At 44.1% G+C, this 25,024-nt stretch overlaps 1 protein-coding gene across 14 annotated transcripts in view; it reads left to right on the top strand.

The window, feature by feature from the left end:
- CNTN1 (contactin 1) overlaps nucleotides 1-25,024 on the top strand; it is a 470,483-nt gene that overhangs the window by 409,044 nt on the left and 36,415 nt on the right. For 13 of the 14 annotated variants that reach the window (XM_059726000.1, XM_059726001.1, XM_059726003.1 and 10 more), the window contains 3 exons: nucleotides 4,890-4,993; nucleotides 14,797-14,983; nucleotides 24,037-24,149. In XM_059726000.1, coding sequence (XP_059581983.1) covers nucleotides 4,890-4,993; nucleotides 14,797-14,983; nucleotides 24,037-24,149 — 404 coding nt within the window. Of the gene's footprint in view, nucleotides 1-4,889; nucleotides 4,994-8,093; nucleotides 8,407-14,796; nucleotides 14,984-24,036; nucleotides 24,150-25,024 lie in introns of those variants that run through there. The other variant, XM_059726013.1, reaches the window with a different exon arrangement.

The following is a 25,024-nucleotide window of genomic DNA, read 5'->3' on the forward strand; positions in this document are numbered from 1 at the left end:
AGGAGCCCTAGTCTCTCCTCATAGGGCTTGGTCTGTAAGCCCTTAACCATACGAGTGGCCCTTCTCTGGACCCTCTCCAGGTTATCCGCATCCTTCTTGAAGTGCGGTGCCGAAAATTGCACGCAGTACTCCAGCTGCAGTCTGACCAGCGCCCGATAGAGGGGAAGTATCACCTCTTTGGATCTATTCGTCATGCATCTGCTGATGCACGATAAAGTGCCATTGGCTTTTCTGATGGCTTCGTCACACTGCCGACTCATGTTCATCTTGGAGTCTACTAGGACTCCAAGATCCCTTTCCACTTCCGTGGCACCAAGCAGGTCATTTCCTAGGCAGTAGGTATGCTGGACATTTTTCCTCCCTCGGTGCAGCCCTTTGCATTTCTCCTTGTTGAACTGCATCCTGTTGTTTTCTGCCCACTTGTCCAACCTGTCCAGGTCTGCTTGCAGCTGTTCCCTGCCCTCTGGCATGTCCACTTCTCCCCATAGCTTTGTGTCATCTGCAAACTTGGACAGAGTACACTTCACTCCCTCGTCCAAGTCGCTGATGAAGACATTAAAGAGTATTGGTCCAAGGACCGAGACCTGCGGGACCCCACTGCCCACACCCTTCCAGGTCGAAACCGACCCATCCACCACGACTCTCTGGGTGCGACCCTCTAGCCAATTCGCCACCCACCGAACTGTGTAGTCATCCAAGTCACAGCCTCTTAACTTGTTCAGCAGTATGGGGTGGGATACTGTATCAAAGGCCTTCCTGAAGTCTAAGTATACGACATCCACCCCTCCTCCTGTGCCCAGGTGTTTCGTAACCTGGTCATAAAAAGAGACTAGATTAGTCAGGCACGATCTGCCTGCTACGAACCCGTGCTGGTTTCCCCTCAGCATAATTTGTCCTGCCGGGCTCTCGCATATGTGAGCCTTGATAATTTTTTCAAAGACTTTGCCAAGCATGGAGTTGAGACTGACTGGCCTATAGTTGCCCGGGTCCTCCTTCCTCCCCTTCTTGAAAATGAGGACCACATTGGCCCTTTTCCAGTCCTCTGGGACTTGGCCCATGCGCCACGAGCGTTCAAATATTCCCACCAGTGGCCGTGCAGTGATGTCGGCCAGTGCCTTCAGTACCCTTGGATAGAGCTCATCTGGGCCTGCCGACTTAAAGGCATCCAGATCTTCCAAGAGACTCTGCACCATTTCAGGGTCTATGCATGGTAGTCTGGCGCCTTGCTGCTGCCTCTCTACAATCCCAGTGAGAGACTTGTCGTGCCCCTCTTTTAGGAACACTGAGGCAAAGAACTCATTGAGGAGTTCAGCCTTGTCCCCCCTGTCCGTCACCAATTGCTGCTGCCCATTTAGCAGGGGTCCTATTCCTCCCTGGGCCTTCCTTTTACTCCCTATATATCTAAAGAACAATTTCTTGTTGTCCTTTACTTGGGATGCCATCCTCAGCTCCATGGTAGCTTTGGCCTGTCTAACTGCGTCCCTACAAGCGCGAGCAGAGGAGGTATATTCGTCTTTGGTGATCTCTCCCTGTTTCCACTTTTTATGTGCTCCCCTTTTGGCCCGTAGGCTGCCCTGGATTTCTTTGGTCAGCCAGGGAAGCCTCCTGGCCCCTTTCCCTCTTTTTCCTCGCATCGGGATCATCTCCCTCTGTGCCCGAAGGATCATTTCCTAAAGGTACAGCCACCCTTCTTGGGCTCCCATCTCTTCAAAACTCCTACTCTGCAGTGTGTCCTTGACTAATTGCCTGAGTTCATTGAAATCAGCTTTCCTAAAGTCTAGCACTTTCACCCTACTAGTTACCTTACTCACTCGACGTCTTATGAAGAATTCTATTATTAGGTGATCACTGTCCCCCAGATGGCTACCGATCTGTAGGTCCCCTACCATGTCATCCCCCGTTGCCAATACCAGATCCAGTATGGCTTTCCCCCTAGTGGGACCGTGTACCTCCTGTGTCAGGTGGAGGTCCTGTACACAGGTTAGAAACCTGCGTGAACGGTGGGACTTTGCCGTCTGCGTCTCCCAGCAGATGTCTGGGTAGTTTAGGTCCCCCATGACTACCGCCTCTTTAGCTTTTATGGTCTCCGAGAGCTGCCTCAGGAGCCCCAAATCTAGTTCTTCCCCTTGGTGTGGGGGTCTGTAACAGACCCCTACCACCATATCCCTTTCTCCTTGCCCCCCATGTAACCTAACCCACAATCCTGCTACTTCCTCATCCTTTGATTCCGTCTTGATGAGGGTCGATGTATAGTGCTCATTGACATTGAGCGCAACCCCTCCCCCTTTCTTCCCCACCCTGTCCTTTCTGTACAGCCTATAACCCTCAATATGTACCGCCCAGTTGTGGGACGAATCCCACCAGGTTTCCGTTAGCCCTACTAAGTCATAGGTGTTTTCTGCAAGCAGGAGCGCTAGTTCATCCTGCTTGTTCCCCATGCTCCTAGCATTAGTGTATAGGCACTTGAGCCCTGCGACTGGTGCCTTTGCTGCCCCCTGCTCCAAATCCCAAGGGGCCCCTTATTTCTTACCTTCTTGTTGCTTACCTGTGCTGTGATGCTGGCCGCCCCATGGCTTGCGGGTTCCCAATGTTCTCCTTCTTCAGGCTGGGCTGTCCTTGTGGGTGCCACATGGTTTGGTGGTCCACAGCTTCCCCCGCCCTCATCTTCCCCTCCCCCCGACGAGCCTAGTTTAAAGCCTGCCAGAGGAGATCCGCCAACCTAGAAGAAAATTGAGGGGCTCATTGAGGGGCTCATAGAAATAAGCATAATGAACTAGAATAGGGATGAAATATGCTAGGGAACATGAACAACTCGTACCTCCTGAGACTGGGGAGGACACCATTTGTAGGCAGCAGTGGCAGGCAGGGACTGCCCAGAGACACCGGTGGCTGCATCAGTAGTGAGGGGGAGGTGGGTGGTGAGTGGCAACTGCCTGCAGAAGCCGGCAGTGGCTTTGGCGGCAGCCAATCTCGGGGGGGGGGGCACATGCCCCCACTACATGCTGTCTACATCAGGACATATTCAGATTATCATACCAAGCAAAACCACTCTGGTAGTAAGAACTATTCAGTTATCAAGTTGCCTCCCAAGGGAAATAGTAGATGCTCTTTGCCTTTGGAAAAAATCCTGGCATATGGTACAACAGGAACCATTCCAGCAATGGAATGGAATTGGACTAAATGACCTAAGAGCATTTAGTTCAGCAGTAACAAGGCCACCGGCAATCAAGGGAACATCTCAAGCATATTACTGAAGATGTTGAAGCCCCATAACGATGGAGTATGCTTTGATTGTTAATAAAATTTGCATGTAGCACAATTGCAGTAACATACTTACATTTGCCCTAGCTAATACTGAAACTTTGTTTCCGGTCCCTGTGCTTCTCTAAAATAGTGTCATCCAGAAAACAGCCTTTGCGTTTTATCTTCATTCTTAAAGGTACACATTTGAATTATTAGCTGTTACTGAAAGACCATTAGAAAGAATAACTGCATGGAAGATCATTTTGTTACCTTGGATACTTTTTATAAGAGATGTAACTGATTTTTTTTTCCCAGTATGTTGGCTGTTTTGATACATAGTTGACTTTCTGCCCAGTTGGAAGATTAAGTATATGAAAGCTTTCCTGAGCTCAGGCAGCAGTGGTTGTCTGTTGCAACTTGTTTCAAAAATCCATGAAAGAGAACTGATCTTAGCTTGGAAATGGAATCTTTTGTAGGCACTGTGCTGCACTTACACATTTTTACATTCCTTCACTCTAGTTTAGACACAGGCAATACAGTAAAATTAACAGCTTCCTATAATTCAATCATATCTTACAATTCTAAGCACTTAAAGAATATTTCTAAATTAAGAGTTTCTTGCATTAAAAAAAGTTTGCATGATGCATTTAGTGTAGCAGACCAGATTTTCAAATTTAAGCATGGAAAAACGTACAAGTGACTAGCTGCATGCACAAGTGCCTAATCAGCTTTCACATAATAGAATTATAGGACTGGAAGGGGCCTCCTAGACCACTGAGCCCAGCCCTTTGCATTTGCAGGCAATTGTTAGTTAAAGGGGTTCTGAAGAGCATCTCTTCTTCCAACCCTCCTCACATACCATGACCAGAAAGCACCCCACAAAAAAAGAAAAAACATAAAATAACTCACAAGTGGGCCACAGATAAAGAGGAGTGTAGCCTAGGGTACTCCTGAGGCAGGAAATTGGTTAGGCTAAAATTATTCTCAGGTGATCTTAGTGAGAAGGCCGAGCCTCTAATACAGAGGAAATAGCTCCCCCCACAATCCAATAGACCTTGCCAGTATGATCTCGGGAGGGAAAACCTTTGTTGATCCCAAACCTGCCAGTTGGTTTGACTGATTGCACATGATCAAGATCTACCAACCAGGCACTGGTTTATGAAAATTACTAGAAGCACCATCATACCCAATCTAACTCCCTCCTCTCTTTGTGGCCAGTATCCATGTGTAACGTAGGAACTGTCTGTGTAAGCAATGTGCTCTTAAATATTTGTGTGCAATTGACTTTGAAAATCTGCTATAGTCTTCAACAGGTGAGACATTACAGAGTTGAATAACAATCCCTGAATGTCTTGTTCTATTTTTCTTTGAGTCTATCTTTAATTGCCATAACTTTCAGTTTGGAGGCTGGGAAAGCTAACAACTATACAACCTGGACCAAACGCAAACAAGTCTCAGACAAATTCCCTGTAATTTATAATTTACTCAAATAAGAACCTACTTGGAAACAGATTAAAGACCTCAGGGTTTGGCCCTGTGAAAATGAAAGCATAGTGTAAAATGCTAAAATGAGACAAGACTGTGCAAAGAAATACAAACATGGTACTGGATGGGGTTGCAAGTTTACCATATGTTCAATTTTCCAGCTCCAACTGAAATACCTACAGATGTAAATGTCATGGTCTTATCATCTTCTGAAATCTCTGTTTCTTGGCACCACATTTCTGAGCAATCTGTTGAAGGATATCAGGTGAGTTTGAAAGTGACTCTTGTAAATGTCTTTAAAATCATGTAAGTACAGTAATTGATTGGATAAAAAATACTCCTACAGTCTAACTTTCCATGTTCTATATTGCTTAATTAGCATGTGCTGCCCAAATTTGAGTCCTCATTTCATTTTTCATATAATATATGTATTTTATTACTAAGGTACGTTAACAAATTTTACGCCTAATCTTCAAGTGATATAAATTGACATAGAAACTTTTTAAACTCCACAAGAGAACTTTACAGCTTTATACCAACTGTGGATCTGACTCAAAATGTCTTAAAACGTGTTCCAGTTATGTTTGGGTTATAATAATTAGGCATAGACTGTAATTTTTATGTCAGTGTAGACACAGGTTGGTAGGTAAATGATGCCCATTATATTTTCAGAGGGTCAGGTATACAATTACTTTAAAATATTCCCCACAAAATTTGTAGTAACTTGGGAACAAATACTATGCCCATCCAAGTACAGGAAGCCAAAAGTACATAATATGGCAGACAGATGTGGTTCTACTGTACAGCCTAGGGCAAAAGTAAACTACGCTCTAGAACTGGATTGCAGCTATACATCAGCATGGAGAAATGATTTCAAAACAGGGCAGGGTCAGTGGCTCCATGACTACATGGTTCCACCAGCCAAACTCTTCTTACTTTCTCTCAAAGAAGGGCACAGCAGTCCTGGGTCTATGGAAACTCAGCCACTATAGAAGTGGCCCTAGAGCAGCCCAAAAGGGGCCTTCCCTCACCATGCAAAATGGCCTGCGAAGAACTTTGCAGCATATAGCTTGTTTATTTTGGCTGTGCTTAGAGAAAAAGATTTTGGCCATAATAAATTAATTACTTGATTTGTGATTTAAATTGTCAGCTGCATATTGCCGGGGGTCAGAAAGAACACACAAAAGCAGAGGGATGTGTTTTTATGAGTGAACTATAGGAATAAATGTTCTGTTAATAGGTTGCAGTGACCAAGCAATTTAAGTGTCTTGCTCTGGCTTCAGATGCATGAATTCAAGCTCTTTTCGGAACTCGTGCCAAAGGCCACTCCCTGTTAACCAAGCAGCAAAGGGGTATGTGGTCATTGAGGTGGATTTATGCACTTGCTTAGGCAGAATGAGATCTCATTAGCTTAGGCAACAGTAGATGCCTAGCTAGCTGTTCTAGACTGCTTCCAAGCATGCACAAATATCCCTTTAATTTCAGGTAAAAATTGAGATGCAAAAGAAATCCAGATGTCTTCACAGTTTTGTGGCTGCCACATAAAGTAGCCTAGAATTGCATTTAATGACTTAGGTACCTAAAACCTAAACCATCTTAGAGATGGAATAGAATCTAGGCCCATGCACGCAGTTATCATGGCTGTAAAGAAAATGTAGTGCCTGCCCAAATCTGTAGGGAGCCAGAAAGAGTAGCTGAGAGGTGTGAACTATTACTGCATGAATCTCCTAAAAGAGAGTTAATTCCAAGATACCGTGCACTTCAGGAGAGGGGGAGAGAAGCAGCAGCACCCCAGTTAAAGATTCTGCATGTGGCTCAGTAGCTGCTCTTTGGGGAGTTCTACTACTACTGCACATGTAGATCCAAATAGTAGGGTGGCCTTCTTGGCTTTACTTGAGGGAGGGAGGCGATCTCAAGATGATGAAAAGAGGAGGAAGAGGAGGAGGAACTTCTTCCCCTACCACTAGCATAGAGGCGGGACTACAAAGTAGAGTTACAGGGAGAGGCCATGACATGAAGTGGTTTAATCAAGGGGCACTAATTTGACCAAATTGAAGTTGTTTGTAAATTAGAGTGAATATTCTTAGATACTTTTTTTTGTTTGCATTATTGTGCTATTGTAACACAGTTTATCAAAATCCCTAGTGTCACTAGACTACTTTCTGCTTTTAATTTCAATCCTTTTTATTCCCGGAAAACATCTCTCATGGTATAATTGGCACCCCATATATTGACCAGAATACAAGATGACCCTGAATGTAAAATGACTTTCCCAAAGACTCTACACATGGAAAATGTATAAATGTATTATAATTTTCTATGTATAGAATTGAATTATTGGAGCATCATTACATCATCTTAAATTTGCACCTCGCCCCTGTTATTGCAAGTGGTGGGGGGAGAGGTGATAAGAAGGGCAGTAATGGAACAGGAGGTGGGGGAGGCAGTAGGAGGGGCACGTGGTATGAAATGTGGGCAGTAATAATGGGGCTGGGAGTGGGGGGCTATAGGGGGTGGGTGGTAGGGGGCGGGCAGTGTGGAGGTTAGGCAGGCAGTAAAAAAGGAAGGAAGTTTGCCCCTTTCTGCCTGCCCCCTCCCTATTTACCATCCATTGTGCCTGCCCCCCCTGAAGCCTCAAGCTGCACCAATTCCCCTTTCCTCTGTTCCCTACTCCTTCTCCCTCCACACCACTTCTGCCCCATGCAGCCTCAAATCCCTGCCCCCACTTCCTCCTGTCTCCCCCTACCTAAAGTCTCTCCTTCTCACCTGCCTCTCCACTCCCCCCCTCACCTTTGTTCTGCACTGGTGGGCTCTGTCCCTTCTGCAGTCTGGGGCACAGAGCTTGGCTCCAGCCCAGCCCTGTAGCAATGGTGCAAAGCCAGCACTGCTGCTATGGGGCCCAACTGGAGCAGCAGTGCTGGGTCTGTGCCATTGCTACAGGGTGGGCTGGATCTATACTCCATACCCAGGGCTGCAGCAGGGATGCAGCCTGCTGAGCAGAACAAAAGTAAGACATGCAACAGGGGGAGACACGGGGAGAAGCATCATGGGGAGGAGAACTGGGGGCTGTGGGGCAGGAGGGGCATGGCATGTAGAGGCAGCAGGGTGGCAGCTCCAGCCCCAGGTTGGGACCAGAACTGCAGTAGCTGCCTCCCCCTCTCAGTAGCTGCCTCCAGCCTGCCCCACTAACTCATGCTTGATTCCCCATATTAAATGAGGGGAAAAATGTATCTTCTAATTGGGTAAATATGGTATTTAAGGTTGGGATACTGAGAGTAAACTACCTGAAGGCATTTTACCTGTGATTCTAGCCTCTTCATACCATGAGAAATCAGATTTTTTTTTTTTTTTGTACACTAATGTAGATTCTCAGGACTACTGCCACAGCAGTGATGAGTGCTAGCTGATAAATGTTACCGTTACTGAGGTAGGGCCTCAGTCTGCACCTAGAGGAAAGATGAAATATGAACTACCTCTATCAAGGAATTTAAGATTTATGAGTGCTTGTCATGTCATCTTCAAAAAGTTACAGCTGTTTGATGCATGCTATGTTAGAGGGCATCTATATTTCCTGCATTTTACATGTAGTAAATATATTGGTTGACTTTTATAATGCAAGTTTATCATTATGCATCTGCGCTTTGGTTTTTTTGGTTTTATTTTTCTCCCCCTAAAATAGGCATTAAAGTTTCTTGCCTAATATCAATAAAGTATATTAAAACTAAAACAAAATAGGTTTTTTGCAGTTTTTTTTTTGCTATCTCACATTTCTCAGAGGTTGCCTGCATGAATATGATATATTTCAATATTCCATAATTCTAGCAGTTTAGCTTTATTGCTGCTTTTATTTTTTTCTCCCACACTTTGTTTTGTAGAGCTAGCTGTCATGAAAGTGTATTCTTTATGTTCCACATGTCAAACTTACACAAAAATTATATAGTTCCTATTTCACGGATGTTGTAAAAATGTCTCTCCCACTCTTACAGTGAGTTAGATTCTTTGCTGTGCAGTTTTGTGTGGGCACATCAGAGACGGGTCCACAAGGGTGGTAACTATATTTCCCTGATCCTAGAGCTGCACAAATAATATCTAGGCCAGGGATGTCCAACTGGTATGAGGGCTGTGAGGGTTTAAATTGCAGCCTAAAGACTCCCACCCAGCCACCACTCCCTCCCTCCATCACTCCAGCTGCAACACCAACCAGAGCCTCTAGCTCTCCCTCCCTTCTCCAGCTTCTGCTTTTTCCCTTCCCCTGGGGTGGTGTAGGAATGGGAGCTGAGAATTGAGGCCAAGGCCACGCAGATTCACAGTACAGTGGGAGGGACATGGTGCAACAGGGCATGTCTGTGGGCCGCTGTACACATGCAAGTAAAGACACGATGGGATCTAATGCACAATCCACATAATCACACCTCCTGCCATGCTATGCGTGCATGGCAGGAGGCAAGATTGTGGGATCTCACGTTACATTCCATACTGCTGCTACACGGAGAGCCCTGGGGGTTTCATGCACCTCCAGGACTAGGAGACCTCAGCAGCTGCAATCTTCCAGCCCCAGGGGCTTCATGCATTCCTAGGGCTGAAAAATCAAAGGCACACCCTGTGGCTGCAAGGACCCAGAGCAGTACCAGAGGCTGAGGGTCCTGTCAGCTGTGACTCTCTGCCCTGGTTGGACATGGTGCACCCCTGTGGATGGGAGCCCAACCAACTGATGGGGCTCCCAGCCACAAGGAGACCCTGTTACACATGCAAATTAAAGCTTAATAGCAACCAGCTATAAAGTTAGTGCATGTTTTCAATATCTAACTTTGTACTGATTGGAGCTTTTTATGGCATGATAGGTACTTTGCACATGTAGCTCATCTCAAGGTAAATGTGCAATTAACCAGTTAATTGCATGATACGTGTAGTGTGTAGAGGGGGCCCGTGTGTCATGCGTTCCAGGGGTCCTGTGGGTCACCTGGTGCAGCCTTCATGGCCTAAAAGTCCAACTTAGAAGTTGGACAGTTTTGATTTAAACAACCCCACTCTGCAATTGTACAGTAAGGGGTGGAGTTGGGAATAGTGCAGAATTGATAGTGTCCACTGGAGATTTCCCTGTGATACCTATTCCCAACTGGACCCAGACCCAGAGCACCTGTGCCCAGACTCTAGCCCAACCTGCTTTAATAAAAAAAAACAAAAAAAACCCAGTTTAAGATGTGCATATATGCTGCACAAAGTGGGCAACTGAACAAGCTGGTGGCAACAGGGAAATAATTCTGTATATTACCTGCAATGAGTTGACAAAAAGGCAGACCTGTGAAGAGAAAGAAGAGCAAAAATTAAGTTCCCTAAAGATTTTATAAATACTTGAATAATACAAGGGGCAAGAGGTCTCTTGAGAAGAAAGATAATGTCTCAACAGTCCTGGCATGATAAATTAATCAGTTTCCAAAAGTAATTATTCTGGCTTAAATGTATAGACATATCTGTACCCAAAGTAGAGAGTAAAGGAAGAGCAGTACAGAACTGCTAGAGTAACACATACAGATGGCATTGTCACAGTAGTTTAATGTAAGTCATGTCAACCAAGATTTAATATATTTGAGATTTAGGTTAATTTCATTTTTAAATGATTTTATTCCTGCTGGGATTTAAAATGCATCTCAATGGAATGGCTTAACATTTTATTCATTTTTCTTACTCAGTTTGCTCAAAGCTCTGTATTCCTTATTATGCATGTAGTTTTACAGTGGAGTAGATGAACTGGAGGAATGTAAGAAGTTTCTCCAAGTCAGAGGGATTCAAAGACTTTGGGCAACTGCCCAGTGATCAACAAAAGCCTTAGTGTGTTCACCATCCCTAGGTAAAGCATGCAGGCTATTAACATATCAGAGCATTGCATAAATGAATTAGTAAGCCCCTGGCAGTCACTGTAGGGGCTTGCATTGCATGACAACATCACCACTAAAATTGTCATCAATCATATCATAACTAACAAGTCCTTGGCCACCTAGTATTTCACAGATGCCACTTTGTTGAACATAAAAGGTCCATTTGAGGCTTCATGGCAGGACTGAAGAAGGATTTAAATCTTCTTGTGCCAAATGTACAGACCCCAACCAAGCAAGTCAAAGCAGAAACACCTCTAGCTGTTAACAGTATAGAGCCTTCAGTTGAGCTGTTCCAGTTCTAAATACTTAGTTCATTACAGTTATGTAGAACCAAAACATGATACTGAGACTAAGTGACTAGCTTAGAAAGATGAGTTTATTTGTTGCAGAGAGAATGTCTAAGAGATGCATACATTTTCACATTGATTCTACACATGGCAATAATGGCTCAATAGGAAAGAAGTGGGTATATAAAAGGTCTTATAGAAGCAGTTTAGATCATATTTTACAACTTATAAATTAGGACAATAATACAGTGTTGTCATTTAAAACAAATGTTATATACAGGTCTCTAGTCTGGCAGTGCAAAACAGATCCTGCAGGTCCTGATTCTTTTTCCAAAAGAATGCATGGTTATTGTACATGCTTTTCATTGTTAATGTAGAAGAAATGTACAGTTTAATTTTTTTTTTAAAGAATGTATATGAAAAAGAAACAGGCCTTGACAAACAGCAAGTTACACCTTTATTTGTGAATGACTCCCAACACATTTTGGACTTTCTAAAAAAAAAGACAGGAAAGAAGTTAAAAAACATTGTAGACTTCTAAGGAAAGGTTTTTCCAAGGCCTGAAAATAGTAAAAACATATTAAACATCTTAAAATAAGAAGTTGTAGAATTTCCTAAAATAACTATTAAGTAAGGTGTGAACACAATGAAAATACAAAGAATGAAAATACTTGAAAAGCAATATGTTATAGATTTGGTTTCCATTGCCTGTGTTGTGATTTATATGTCAGCAAACTAGGTGTCAAACACTGTTAAATGATACTGATGGTATTTTACTTTAATTTTGCATAAGTGTAAATCAGTCCTCAAAGCTGTGAAGATTCTGTCCCTATCTAGTATCAAGAAAAATACAAGTGAAAATTTGGATAAGGGACTTACTGTTGTATTTATTTTAATAATAAGACGGGCTTACATTTGCCACTGAAATGCATCTTTAGACACCCAAATAAATGGTCTCCTGACTTCAGTGAGTAATCAGTACTCTTGAAAATCAAGGGTGTACTTGGTAGCCGTGTTGGTTTGAGACAAAAAGACGTACAAAAAACTAGAACTCTTGGTTCCAAAATGATATCTTTTATTAGACCAACTGAAAAATTGTCCTTTTCTGCAAGATTTCGGGATCAAAGTTCCTTCGTCAGGCTCTGGGAAAAGTGTAGATGGTACAAGATGGTAAAAAGTCCCCATAGGTAGGAAATAAACTTCATTTTTGCACAGAGGGAGCTGAAGATGACACATCAACACATCAAAGAGCTACTCAACACAGCTCACAAACACACTCTCATGGACCCAGAGGGACAGCCTTCCATCTTCAGGTCCCTCTGTGCAAAAATGAAGTTTATTTCCTACCTATGGGGACTTTTTACCATCTTGTACCATCTACACTTTTCCCAGAGCCTGACGAAGGAACTTTGATCCCAAAAGCTTGCATAAAAGGACAATTTTCTTGCCGTTTTCCAGTTGGTCTAATAAAAGGTATCATTTTGGAACCAAGAGTTCTTGAAAATCAAGCTACGTATGTGAGTAACTAAATATAGATTTAAGAGGCTCCCACATTTTAAAATCATGAATAAGTTATTTTTCAAAGAGTTGTCAAAGCTATTTTGGGCTGATATATATGAGATAAAGGCAAGGCTGAATATTTTTAATAAATAATACTGAATTTTAAAACAAAGTACAATTGTGCATGCTTCCTCTTTAGTCTTCCCATTGTAACCTTTACGCCTTAGTTAAGGCAGACCCTAAAAGATAAGAGTAGATTTAAAATTTTAAAAATATTTCTGAATACTAAAACTAATAATTTCTGACAAGAAGTGAGTTTATTAAGTATGTCATGTGTCTTTGATGTGTACATTCAGTAAATATTCAGTGGAAGTACAGTTAAGCATACCATTCCCAGAGGAATGAGCAGGAAATAGATATCAGAGTGGGTGTTATAGATCCCTGTTGTTTTTTTAAAGCTTGTTACCATGCTGTTAAACTGTTTTATTGATGGCTTATTAAAACTTCTAAGTCATAGAAAGAAAAATAAAACTGGCTGTTATCTGATAAAAGTTATAGTAGCTAATAAATATTATTAAAAGTGTTTTAAGCAGCATCTTTCATAAAAGAGTTGGGCTGGATAGGGAATACTTTGCGTGTGGTGAATGACAGCAAAAATAAAAATATGAACTAGTTGCTTTGTAGAGATCTTATTAGCTAGAGTGTCATGGAGTGGGAAGTGGACTTTACTGTACAGCTGGATCAGGGATAGGATGTCTGCTCTTTGCTTTATAAAGTACAGTGTAGTCTAGCAGGATTATATTAAAAATTGAGTTTAAAAAATGCAGTTGCAAAAGACCATAAGAAAAGGGCCTATTGTTATATTAAAGCCTGAGCCTGCTCCTACTTACATTTATGGAAAAAACTCCCATAGACTTAATTAGAAAGAAAATGGTTCCAATGGGAAAAAAGTGTGTGGGCCTCTCTAGACATTCAGGTAAAGGCATGATAGGATCTGATGCACAATCACACGCTTGCATAGCAGGAGGTGTGGTTGTGGGATCCAGCATCAGATCCTATCTATCACACCTTATTGCTGATACAGGGGGAGCCTGAGATCGCCACCCTAGGCTCTCCCTGTACCAGCATGCTGCCGGGATCGAGACTCCCACAGCTGGCAGGATGCTCAGTCTCAGCAGCACTCTGCAGCTGCTGGGTCAAGAGTTCCACAGCTGGCAGGGTGCTTCGTTGCCCCACAGCTGCCGGAACTGAGAGTCTAGCAGCTGTGGACTCACCATTCCAGCAGTGCCCTGTCAGCTGCAGAACTCCCAACCACAGGGGCAGACCCTGCTACAGATGCAAATTAAATCTGGATAGCAACCAGCTGCAAAGTTATTGCACGTTTTCCAGCTCCAATTTTATAGCTGGTTGGACCTTTTTATGGCATGGTAGTTACTTTGCATGCGTAGCCAGTCTAAATTAATTGTGCAATTAACCAGTCAATTGCATAATAAATGTAACATGTAGAGAGGGCCTGTGTGTCAAATCTGAAGTGGTTTCTGTTTCTTTATGTCATCATGGGTGCAGACTGAAGTGACATTTTTCGCCCAGTCTGGCCACAGAAAGCAATCTATACCCATGACCCAACACAAGTGCACAGCTGCAGACAGCTTAAAAAATGTCTGATCAGGTGAAAATCTGATCCTTCATTGCATGAGGTATCAGACAAAGATATTTCAAAATGTAACATCTTCTATAACTTGTGTCTGCAGAGCTCTCAGCCTGTCTCTGTTTGCAGAATAGAAGGGGAGGGGGGAAGAGAGTAGAGGGAGTTCAGTCTGGGGGGTTTCAGCCCCCCCTGGAGGGTGGAGCAGGTATATTGGAGCCCCTAAGGTGGGGTGCTGCAGTTTATCTACCCCACGCTTCAGCACCAGATGGGGAGCCCCAAGAATGAGCTCCCTCCACTGCCTTTCCCCCCTTCCTTTCTGAAAATAGCAAGCACTGGCAGAGAGCTGTGGCCATTGCTATGGGACCCTGGGACCTGGCAGCTAGATTCCCCTCCCCACTGGAACCAATAGTGAACTTCTGTTTGGTCTGGGGTAACATAACTCAGAACACTTTGCAGAAAACATTCTGAGTTACAGCTGGGAGCTGGACTTCTGTCTGTACTACATATCACTTGGGCTAGTCTAAGAAGACAAAATAGTCTGAAAAAGATTTGTTGCTTAAATATATTCTGTGTTTAAGTCCAAGGTGTGTCTACATAATATCGGGAAATGAGCCTAAGAAGAGCTCTGCATTACTGCAGGTAGACTTTTTCAGGCACCTGAACTTGCTCTTTAAACTATATCATAAATTGCAAAGTTTGTGTAGACTTTCTGTATCATTCTGTTTCACAAATAATCCCTGAATCCAATTGTTTTCAGATTCGTTACTGGGCCACTCACGATAAAGAAGCAGCTGCCCAGAGGGTGCAAGTGAGCAATCAGGAATACTCAACCAAACTGGAAGGCTTAAAGCCTAACACATGGTACCATGTGGATGTTTCCGCCTACAATAGTGCAGGGTATGGACCTCCCAGCAGAGTTGTTGATATTGTCACATATAAAGCACGTAAGTAAGGGAGCCTGGCATTTAGTTGTAAAGTTCTGTATTTTGTTATTCATATTTCATAATTTGACTAACACAAGAATGCAGTCACCATGAGTAATTTGCATATAGTACCCATAGATTTACTTCATCCAAAATTGATGCAATTTACCTTCTTTGAAACTGCTTCAAATCTGGCACAAGTACTCCATAAACACATTTTTAAGCAGTACTTTTGTACCTGCTTATACATAGTGCAAACTATGCATGATATGACTTCTCTGTGGACTGCCACCTTTACAGGGTGGAGAGACTTGCACATGTTGGCTACAAATGTCCAACTCGGGATCCTTAAAATTCTAGTTTATTAGGCGGATTGAAACACTGTAATCATAAACCTTGGGGCTGGTCCCCACACACACACACATGCACACACATACACACACACAGTAGCAGGCTACAGAGTCAGGTATACCTATCCTACAAGCGCTGGAGTCTGTCGTTGAGGCTTCTTTCAGCGTGGTGTTATCTTCCAGAAGGGGGTCGCCGGCTGGTCCTTCTGGCTGGACAGGTCTGGTCAAGTTGGAGATCAAGAGGGCGCCACTGAGGGTCACTTTTCACTGCTTTTTATCTGTTCTTGGCAGACTTTGGTGACTCCCCAGTTTTCAGGTTTGCCCAATCCAGGGGTCATTGACCCTCATGGGACTTCCCCCCGCTCGGTGGCTACTGGACAGCATCTGTCAGCCCCAGGGGTCGTCCGCATGTACGTGCAGGTTTGGGAGTCCGTTGATGAATTTTGAATAGGGCTCTGGGAGCGGTTGATCTGGAGATACTCAGCCCAAAAGTTGGTCCCCAGCGTTGATTAACTCAGGCCAGGGCTTCTAGCCCTTGATCAGTGATGTTTAGAGATTTCCCGGTTGTTACATTGTCTTCTATTGAGTTCTTCGGTTGGCTGATCTGCAGCTTCCAGGTGTTAATTGCTGTGTGCTACCTTGTTACACATTCAATCACTGATTCACTCACTCTTTCAGGGGCCAGCCTGATACAGAGAAGGACAGTTTGATTCCTGCCCTTGTTAACATTGTTACAATGTATAACTTACTAAAACACATGTAGTTGAAAGTTGAAAGGTGAGGAGTATAAAATATAAGCTACAAATGCCATGGCACACAAATAGATAAAAATACCAAACTACAAGGGGAGATACAAAATGCACGCATACAAATTTTAAAACACAATTCCTTATCTTAAAGTGAAAGAGAGAGGAAGGAAGGAAGAAAAGGTAGAAAAAGAGAAACATATCCAAAGAGGGGAGAGCAAATGCAGGCAAGAGGAAAAGGGGGCTTTCTGCTACACATGTACCAATGACCCTAAAAATCAACACCCATTGTGAGCCTTGTACTCCTGCTAGGGTCACCCATGGCAGTAAGGTCAAAGGTGAGGTATCAGACAGAGCAGTTCAACACAACACAAAGAACTCAATGGTAGAGAAGGCAGATGCAGAAGGCATACTTCTTAACAGATGAGAAGGCAGATGAAGGCAGCAGTGGAGGAGTAATCACAGTTGTCTTGGATCCCCTTGCCAATGGACACAGGTTTGTCTTCCACCAAGATCCATGGGGTTGTCAATGCATAATGGACTCCTCACATAAAACAAGTCATGTGCAGGCTTCTCCCTCTGGTGCAATATCTACTACAATAAGTAGTACCAACACCCATAACTTCTACAAAGTCCTGCAGTGATGGACAAGTGGAAACAAGGACAGACAAAGTGATCACCAGAAATCCCTAGTCATGGATCCACACACAGGTGGAGGTTGAATGATGGTCACTTCACCCTTGATATGGGACAGGATGGTGATTTGGCACCTGCGATCATGACTGAGCAGTCCTTTTTAGGATTCCCTCTGCTCACCCCACTTGGGGAGGGGGCTAGATAAAGTGCCCCAAACATAGCCTGTCCCGCTTTACTTTACCCAACTGGATAGTCGCTTCAAGGGGGATCATTTTCATTGCAGTCAAAACACAAAAATGTCTTTTGCATCCTGCAATGTACAAACCCTGCTAGATGACCCCAAAACAGTGATAGACCTGAATGCAGAACAGCTATTGTTGTCTGAGAACTTTCATAATATAACATCAATTTGCTGCTCTCAGCAAGACCAGATGTGCAGATGAAAGCCAACTGAGGGAGGAGGGGGGTGACGGTATGTTCTTCTAGAAAGGGAAACCTGCAAACAAGTGAATACACAGTGTTAGTTTCAACATTAAGAACTAGATTGTCAGCCAAATGACTGAATTCCCTTTTGGTATTAATGAGTGCCTTGTGACACTGCCTCCAACTGACCAACAATTTGTTTGCTGCCATCACCAGTGCATAATCCCAAATACTTGGTGCTGAGGAATAACAGAAAGAACAGTTTTATGCTGACCTTGATTAAATCCTGACTACCATCCCAAAAAAGGACAAAAAGTATCCTCCTTGGAGACTTCAGTATGAGAGGTGGCCAGGACTTTAACGTATGGAGGCATGGGCGACTGGTGCCGCCTTAGTCAGGCAGGGCATGTGCCAGTCCTGTGGACCAGAGCGGGGTCCCTGCAGATGATCTTACGGACCACGGTGCGGGGGGCCTGGGCAATCCCACAACAGCCAATAGCTGCAGCCGATAGCTGTGCTCGCTGCAGCCACTTCTGAGAGTGGCTGCAGCCGCTTCTAGGAGCAAGTGCCGGCCAATTGCTGCAGCCGTTCCCAGAAGCAGCCACAACCACTCCCAAAAGCAGCTGCCGTGAGCACAGCAATCAGCTGGTGCTTGCAGGGGGGGCACCAGTATCCCTGCCTGCCCCGCCTGCCCATCGCCTAAGCGGCAAGCACAGCCATCAGGGGGTGCACTGGCACTCTCGGGGGTGCACATGCACTCCCGTGCACCCCCTATGTATTGCCACTTTGTGGAGGGGCACCATTGGGAAGGAAGGAGTGGGCAAGGCCAATTCCAGTGGCATCCTTTTACTCAGTCGTTGTGCAAAGTATGGCCTTATCATTACTGACACTATCTTCAGGCAACGTGACAAGTACAAAACAATATGGCCACATCCCTATTCAAAATAATGGCACCTCTGTGACTACATCATTGTAAGAGTGTGTGATCATGTATGTCAGGAAATATCATGTGTGTCAGATAAGGAGCTGATGACTGCTGGATCAATCATCATTTAGTGAGATCAGTCATATCCATCAGGGTTGCTTTGAAACATTGAAAGAAACCTAAATCAGTCTGAAGACAGTACAGCATCAAATTCCTTCAGACCCCTAGATACTGCAGAGCCCTGTAAACACATCTCAGTAAGAAACTCACCAATCTTAGGATTGAAAATGATAACACTTGTGTTGAGAAAGAGTAGCAAGCTCTAAAATAGACCATCCATGAGGCTTGCATGAAATCAATTGGCTTTATCACCTGATGCCATCAGGACTGGTTTGATGAAAACAATGCTGGGATCAAAGCCCTTCTTGATCAGAAGAGAAAAGCTTTCTGTGACTGGCAAAACTATCATAGGTCCAGTCAGAAGCAGGGAACATTTTGATGGTTTAAAGCTGAAGCCCAGAAAAGATTCAAGAAATAAATAAAAAATTGTGGGAAGAGAAGGCGAATGAAATCCAACAATTTGTTGACAATCATGATGTGCGGAGCTTCTTCAGTGCAGTCAAGGCTGCTTATGGACCAAGTTCTTGCGGACTTACCCTACTTAGATCTGAAGATGGTAGTACCCCTGTCATAGACTGCTGGAGGGAGCACTACCAAAAGCTCCTGAACTGAGAATCAGTGGTGACTGATGAAACCATCGAATCCATCCCACAGCATCCAGTAAGAGAAGCCCACCGACCTCTGAAGAAGTACACCAGGCAATAAGAGAGATGAGGAACAACAAAGCATCTGGCCCTGATGGCACACCAGCTGAGGTCTTCAAAGTTGGTGGGGAAACTATGAACAACAAGTTCCACATATTGTTTCTTAAAATCTGGAACACTGAGGAAATTCCCACTGACCTAAGAAATGCCAAAATTGTCACTATGTTTTTAAAAGGGAGATAAGGCTGACTATGGAAACTATAAAGGTATCACCCTCCTCTCCATTGCTGGGAAGATCCTTGCTCAAATTCTGCTGAACCAACTGCTCCCTTTTGCCAAGGAAATCCTTCCCAAGTCTCAGTGCAGCTTCAGACCATCAAGAGGCACCAGGGACGTGTATTTTATGGCCCTGGCAGATCCAGGAAAAATGCTGAAGAACAGCACCAGGAACTGTATATTGCCCTTATTGATTTGATTTGACCAAAGCCACTATGGCTCTGCTATGGAGCTGTTTGCCATTTGAACTGGTGTCAAGTAGGGGTGCATGATTTCACCAATTTTGTTTTCCATCTTTCTTGCTGTCATCAAGATGCTCATCCATGACCTTCTGCCACATGACATCAACACTAAGTACAGGATGGATGGGAACTTTTTCAATCTCTCCCGCCTCCTTGCCAAAACCAAAGTTGCTTTAGCCTTGATTGTGGAACTTCAATACACTTATGATTGTGCTGACATACTGAGGAGGACCCACAAACAACCCTTAACTGCTTCTCTCAAGCATACCAGTGCCTGAGACTGGCCCTTAACATAAAAAAAACAAAGATGCTTCGCCAACCTTCTCCGGGCCAACTAACACCTTCCCCTCCCCCCCACTCCTGAGCAAGATCCTCATTGATGAACAGGAATTGGAGAATGTTGAACACTTTGCATACCCAAGCAGCCATCTCCCAAAGAAGGCCAACATCAATGATGAGATCCTTTGTAGGATCTGGTGTGCCAGCATTGCCTTCAGAAGACCGAATCATTGTGTGTTTAATGATCATGACATCAAGACTCGAACAGAGCTTCTATTAGAGAAGGCTGTAGTACTCCCACCTCTTCTGTGTGGCTGTGAAGCTTGGATTACGTACAGGGACTACCTGAAAAGCCTGGAACACCATCACCAGTGCTACCTCCAGAAGATTCTTGACATAAAGCAGGAAGATTGTCACACAAATGCCAGTGTCCTTACTGATGCTAACACTGCCAGTATGGAAGTATTGATAATTCAATATCAGTTGCAGTGGACATGGCATTATGTGCATATTTATATTCAGATGAGGCACAGGGCAACCTGGTTTGGTTCCACTTCATAGGAAGTGGGATCTCACTAATAAAATGTGAAACAGGCTGAGAGAGAGTGGGCATCAGAGGGATTCTGGGTGAATTGTTTAGGGCCCTGTTTGGTGATGTTTGCCAAACATTTAAGACTGGTAAAGAAACAGGAATGATTGAAAATTGGAAAGAAAGCTGCAGCTCAGCTGGAGGAATGAAGAGGAACTCAAAATGTATTCAACTTTGTGATTCACCATGTTTTGAAAAAGAGTCGGTGTTGAGGGGGACTGCATGCAATGGGCACTACCATATATCTTATTCAGGTGGGCTTTACTAAGTTATCTGTGTGGTCTGTCCAGTATGGGCTGCATGTTTTACAGCCATGCTCAGGGTTGGCTCACAGTATGGGGAACAAGCAGAAGGAACTTGTCCTCCTGCTAGCTAACACAAACCCAGATATAGTGGGGCTCACTGAAACTTGGTGGGATCCAACGCATGATGGGGTGGTAAACATCAAGGGCTATAGGTGGTAGAGGTGGGATAGAACAGGGAGGAAAGGTGGGGGTGTGGTGCTCTATGTCAAAGAGCAATACACATCCTCTGCAAACAGCACTGGGTCTGAAGTAGGGCAGATGGAGGTGCTCTGGGTCAGAATACAAAGGGGTCGGGGGAAAGGGACCTAATGATGGGGGTTTACTACAGGCCACCTAACCAGAGAGAAGAGCCGGACTGGGAATTCTCAGGTCAGCTCGCGGATGCAGTTAAGTCAAGGGACGTGGTCATCATGGGTGATCTAAACTACCTGGACATCTGCTGGGAAGAGCAGTCAGCCAGGTCTGACCTCTCATGTAGGTTCCTAGCCAAATTACAGGACCTCCACCTAACCCAAGAGGTACACAGTCCCACCAGGGGAAATGCCTTGTTGGACCTAGTCCTGGCTACAGGTGACAACCTGGTGAGGGGACTGTGGCTGCTCGACCAACTGGGCGATAGCAACCATTGCCTACTAGAATTTACCATCCAGTGCAGGGTGTCAAAAGCCTGCAGCAAGGCAGCAGCCCTGAACTTCAGGAGAGCGGATTTCAGTGAGGTGAGGAGACTAGTCAGGGAAACACTGAGGTCCCGGAGGGGAGGGGAGTTGGGAGTCCAAGAAGAGTGGTTGTTCCTTAAGGAGACGATCCTCCAAGCCCAAAGCGTGACAATCCCCATGTGGATCAAAGGGGGCAAGAGTGCTCAAAAGCCCCCATGGCTCACCAAAAGCATCCACGAATGCCTCAGAGCCAAAAAGGAGGTGTACACCCAATGGAAGGGAAGGGCCATCACCAAGGAGGATTATACCTCCTTGGCTCGAGATTGTAGGGGACTATTAGGAAGGCGAAGGCAGAGATGGAACTGGGACTAGTGACTCGGATCAAAGATAACAAGTCCTTTTTTAAATACATAGTGGGTAAAAAGAAGGTGCCAAATAATGTGGGGCCTCTGCAGGACATGCTTGGTAATCTGGTGGTAGCACCAGATGACAAAGCTAATCTCTTTAACAGATTCTTTGCTTCCATTTTTCTGAGCAAGGACTGGGTCACGGACTCAGGTGAGGCACAGCCAGGCCAGTGAGGACCTAGTCAGGGAACTTCTGGAGGGACTAGATATGTTCAAATCAACAGGTCCTGGCGATCTCCACCCCAAAGTGCTTAGGGAACTGGCAGAGGTCATTGCAGGACCCCTGGCACGGCTTTACGAGCACTTATGGTGCCCTGGTGAGGTGTCTGACGACTGGAAAAGAGCCAATGTGGTCCCCATTTTCAAAAAAGGGAGGAAAGAGGGCCCAGGAAACTATAGGCCCGTTAGTCTTACCTCTTTGAGAAAATTATCCAGGAGCACATCTGCAAGGGACCAGCAGGGGAGTTTATGCTTAGGGGCAATCAACACGGGTTCATTAGAGGCAGGTTCTGTCAGAGCAACCTGGTGGCCTTCTATGACCAGGTTACAAAAGCCATGGACGCAGGTGTCGCGGTGGACGTAACCTTCCTGGACTTTAGGAAGGCCTTCAACACCATCTCTCACCCCATCCTCATTAAAAAATTAGGTGTCTGTGGTGTCAATGCCTACACAGTCAGATGGGTCACAAATTGGCTGGAGGGCCACACCCAGGGTGTGGTGGAGGATGGGTCATTTTTCACCTGGAGAGATGTGATCAGTGGGGTTCCCCAGGGCTCGGTCCTCAGGCCCACACTGTTCAATATGTTCATTGGCGATTTGGACGAGGGGGTGAAAAGCACCTTATTCAAGTTCGCAGATGACACTAAGATGTGGGGAGAAGTGAGTACACTAGAAGAGAGGGACAGGCTACAACTAGCTCTCGACAGGTTACAGGGGTGGGCGGATGAGAATAGGATGGAATACAATACTGACAAGTGCAAGGTGTTGCACCTGGGGAGGAAGAACCAGCAGCATACCTACACGCTGGGGAACTCCCTTCTTGTCAGCACAGAGGCAAAGAAGGATCTTGGAATCACTATTGATTCCAAGATGAACATGGGCTGCCAGTGTGGGAACGCGGTCAGGAAGGCTAACCGCACTTTGTCGTGCATCCATAGATGCATCACGAACAGGTCCAAGGAGGTGATCCTCCCCCTCTATGCAACATTGGTCAGACTGCAGTTGGAGTACTGTATCCAGTTCTGGGCGCCACACTTCAGAAGGGATGTGGACAGCATTGAGAGGGTTCCTAAGAGGGCCACTCGCATGATTAGGGGGCAGCAAGGCAGGCCCTACGAGGAGAGGCTACGGGACCTGAACCTGTTCAGCCTCCCCCAAAGAAGGCTGAGAGGGGATCTGGTGGTCACCTATAAACTTACCAAGGGGGACCAGCAGGCAATAGGAGAGTCCATGTTCCCCCCGAGCACTACTGGGGGTAACAAGGAACAATGGCCATAAGTTGACTTAGAAGAGATTTGGGCTAGATATCAGGAGGCACTACTTCACAGTCAGGGCGGCTAGGAGCTGGAACCAACTTCCAAGGGAAGTAGTGCTCGCTCCTACCCCGGGGGTCTTCAAAAGGAGGCTAGACAGCCACCTAGCTGGGGTCATTTGACCCCAGCATCCTTTCCTGGCCATGGCAGGGGGGTCGAACTAGACAATCTGCTTAGGTCCCTTCCGACCCTACCAACTATGAAACCAACTATGAAACTATGCATTTAATCAATTTCATAGTTGGTTTTCATTGCTGAGCACATGTTGCTTTTGGCAAACATTTAATTATAGACAACGTGTTTAATGAGGTTTCCTTGCATGCAAATATAAGACAAGGGGATTTTCCCCCCATGCTGATTTGGGGAAAAGAAAAAAAATTCAAGTAAGATTGATAATTAATAACTGTGTTTGTTTGTTTAAAGTACACTTGCAACTTCTAAAAACATATGAGGTCAACATATGTGGTTTTTTTCAATAAACTAAACAGTATATACTGTGTGACTCAAACTTGCAGATGTATATCTGTCAAATAAGAAGATTAATTTTATATTGTCACTATTTTAATATTACACTTTGTGCAATGGGGCACTGTTTACCTCAAGGAGAAATGTTGTGGAAGTGTCTTTCAATAGTGATATTTAAATACATCAAATGAATATAATTAAATCCAGATTAAGGGAGATGCTGGTGAACACTCGGCCAATACCCTAGAAAAGGATTTTGTTAACCACTTCTGTTCCGATAATGCACAAAAGCCAAGCCCATAAAGAGGCCATTTCAAAAACTTCCTGGTGAGAGCCACACGACTGCATTCTGAGAAAGACACTACCTGATATTTGCATAAAGAGCAATCATAATTTGCCTTTTTTTAAGCCTTAATTAAAATGTTTAAAGGGTTTAGGAAGCCCTATTTATGCATGCTTTCTACATATCTTTTTTTCAGCTCCAAGTCAACGTCCAAGAATTATCAGTTCTGTAAGGTCTGGTTCAAGGTACATCATCACTTGGGATCACGTCAAGCCCATGCCAAATGAATCAGCAGTTTCTGGATACAAAGTATGATCTATAAAAATAGCTTTTAACTTGTATATCCTGCACATGGTGTATTTCATAGCCAATAACGAACTTCAGTATCCACTCAAATTCCATTGCGCTTCCATGCTAAGGCCCCTGGTTTTATACATGGAGATCACAAAACCCACCTCTTTTAATACTGTGTGATCACAAAACTTCCTCTTATTTTTCTTAACAAGGGGCTATAATATAGAAAAGTTTGAGAATATCACATTAGATATTCAGTAGGGCCTTTCTTCCCATACAGAAAGATGTATTTTTTTTCAGTTTTATGGAAAATTTTCCACAGACTGTTCTCTTAAAATTTTGCTCTTTTTCCAAGTATGCATTGCTTTTCTGTCCTTCTCCTAGAAATCACAGTTCTAACAATACATGCCCTTTATAATCTAAGAAAGTAGATCTGTTTGTAATGAAACAGCATACCCTGTTACATGCAACTAGGGTACAACAAATGTAATATACGTGTAGTTATAGTTCATTGGTATGCAGAAACCTATAAAATGGGTTCCTCCCTAGCCTTAGTGTTTACTTGGAAGTAATACAGTTAGAGTTTTATATGCTACACACATAGGTCTCTTTGATAGATTGAGTTACTTCCTTTGAAAACAAACAGAAATCATTTTCATATGTCACATAAGTCACATGCTAATTTCACACTTTAAATAGTCTGCCAGTTCTGAAACATTTTAGTAAAATAAATTATTAAGCTAGCCTTCAAGAATGAGAATATTCTTAAATAACTTCTGTTATAGAATATTATAATTCTGTAATGTGATTTATATTTATTTTATCTTTGGTGATACCAAAGTATCTTCCTCAGTCATTTAAAAACCTGTTTTGGACCCATATAGGAAAAT

This window comes from Alligator mississippiensis, chromosome 4 (genome assembly GCF_030867095.1).
Source record: "Alligator mississippiensis isolate rAllMis1 chromosome 4, rAllMis1, whole genome shotgun sequence".
Classification (NCBI taxonomy): domain Eukaryota; kingdom Metazoa; phylum Chordata; order Crocodylia; family Alligatoridae; genus Alligator; species Alligator mississippiensis.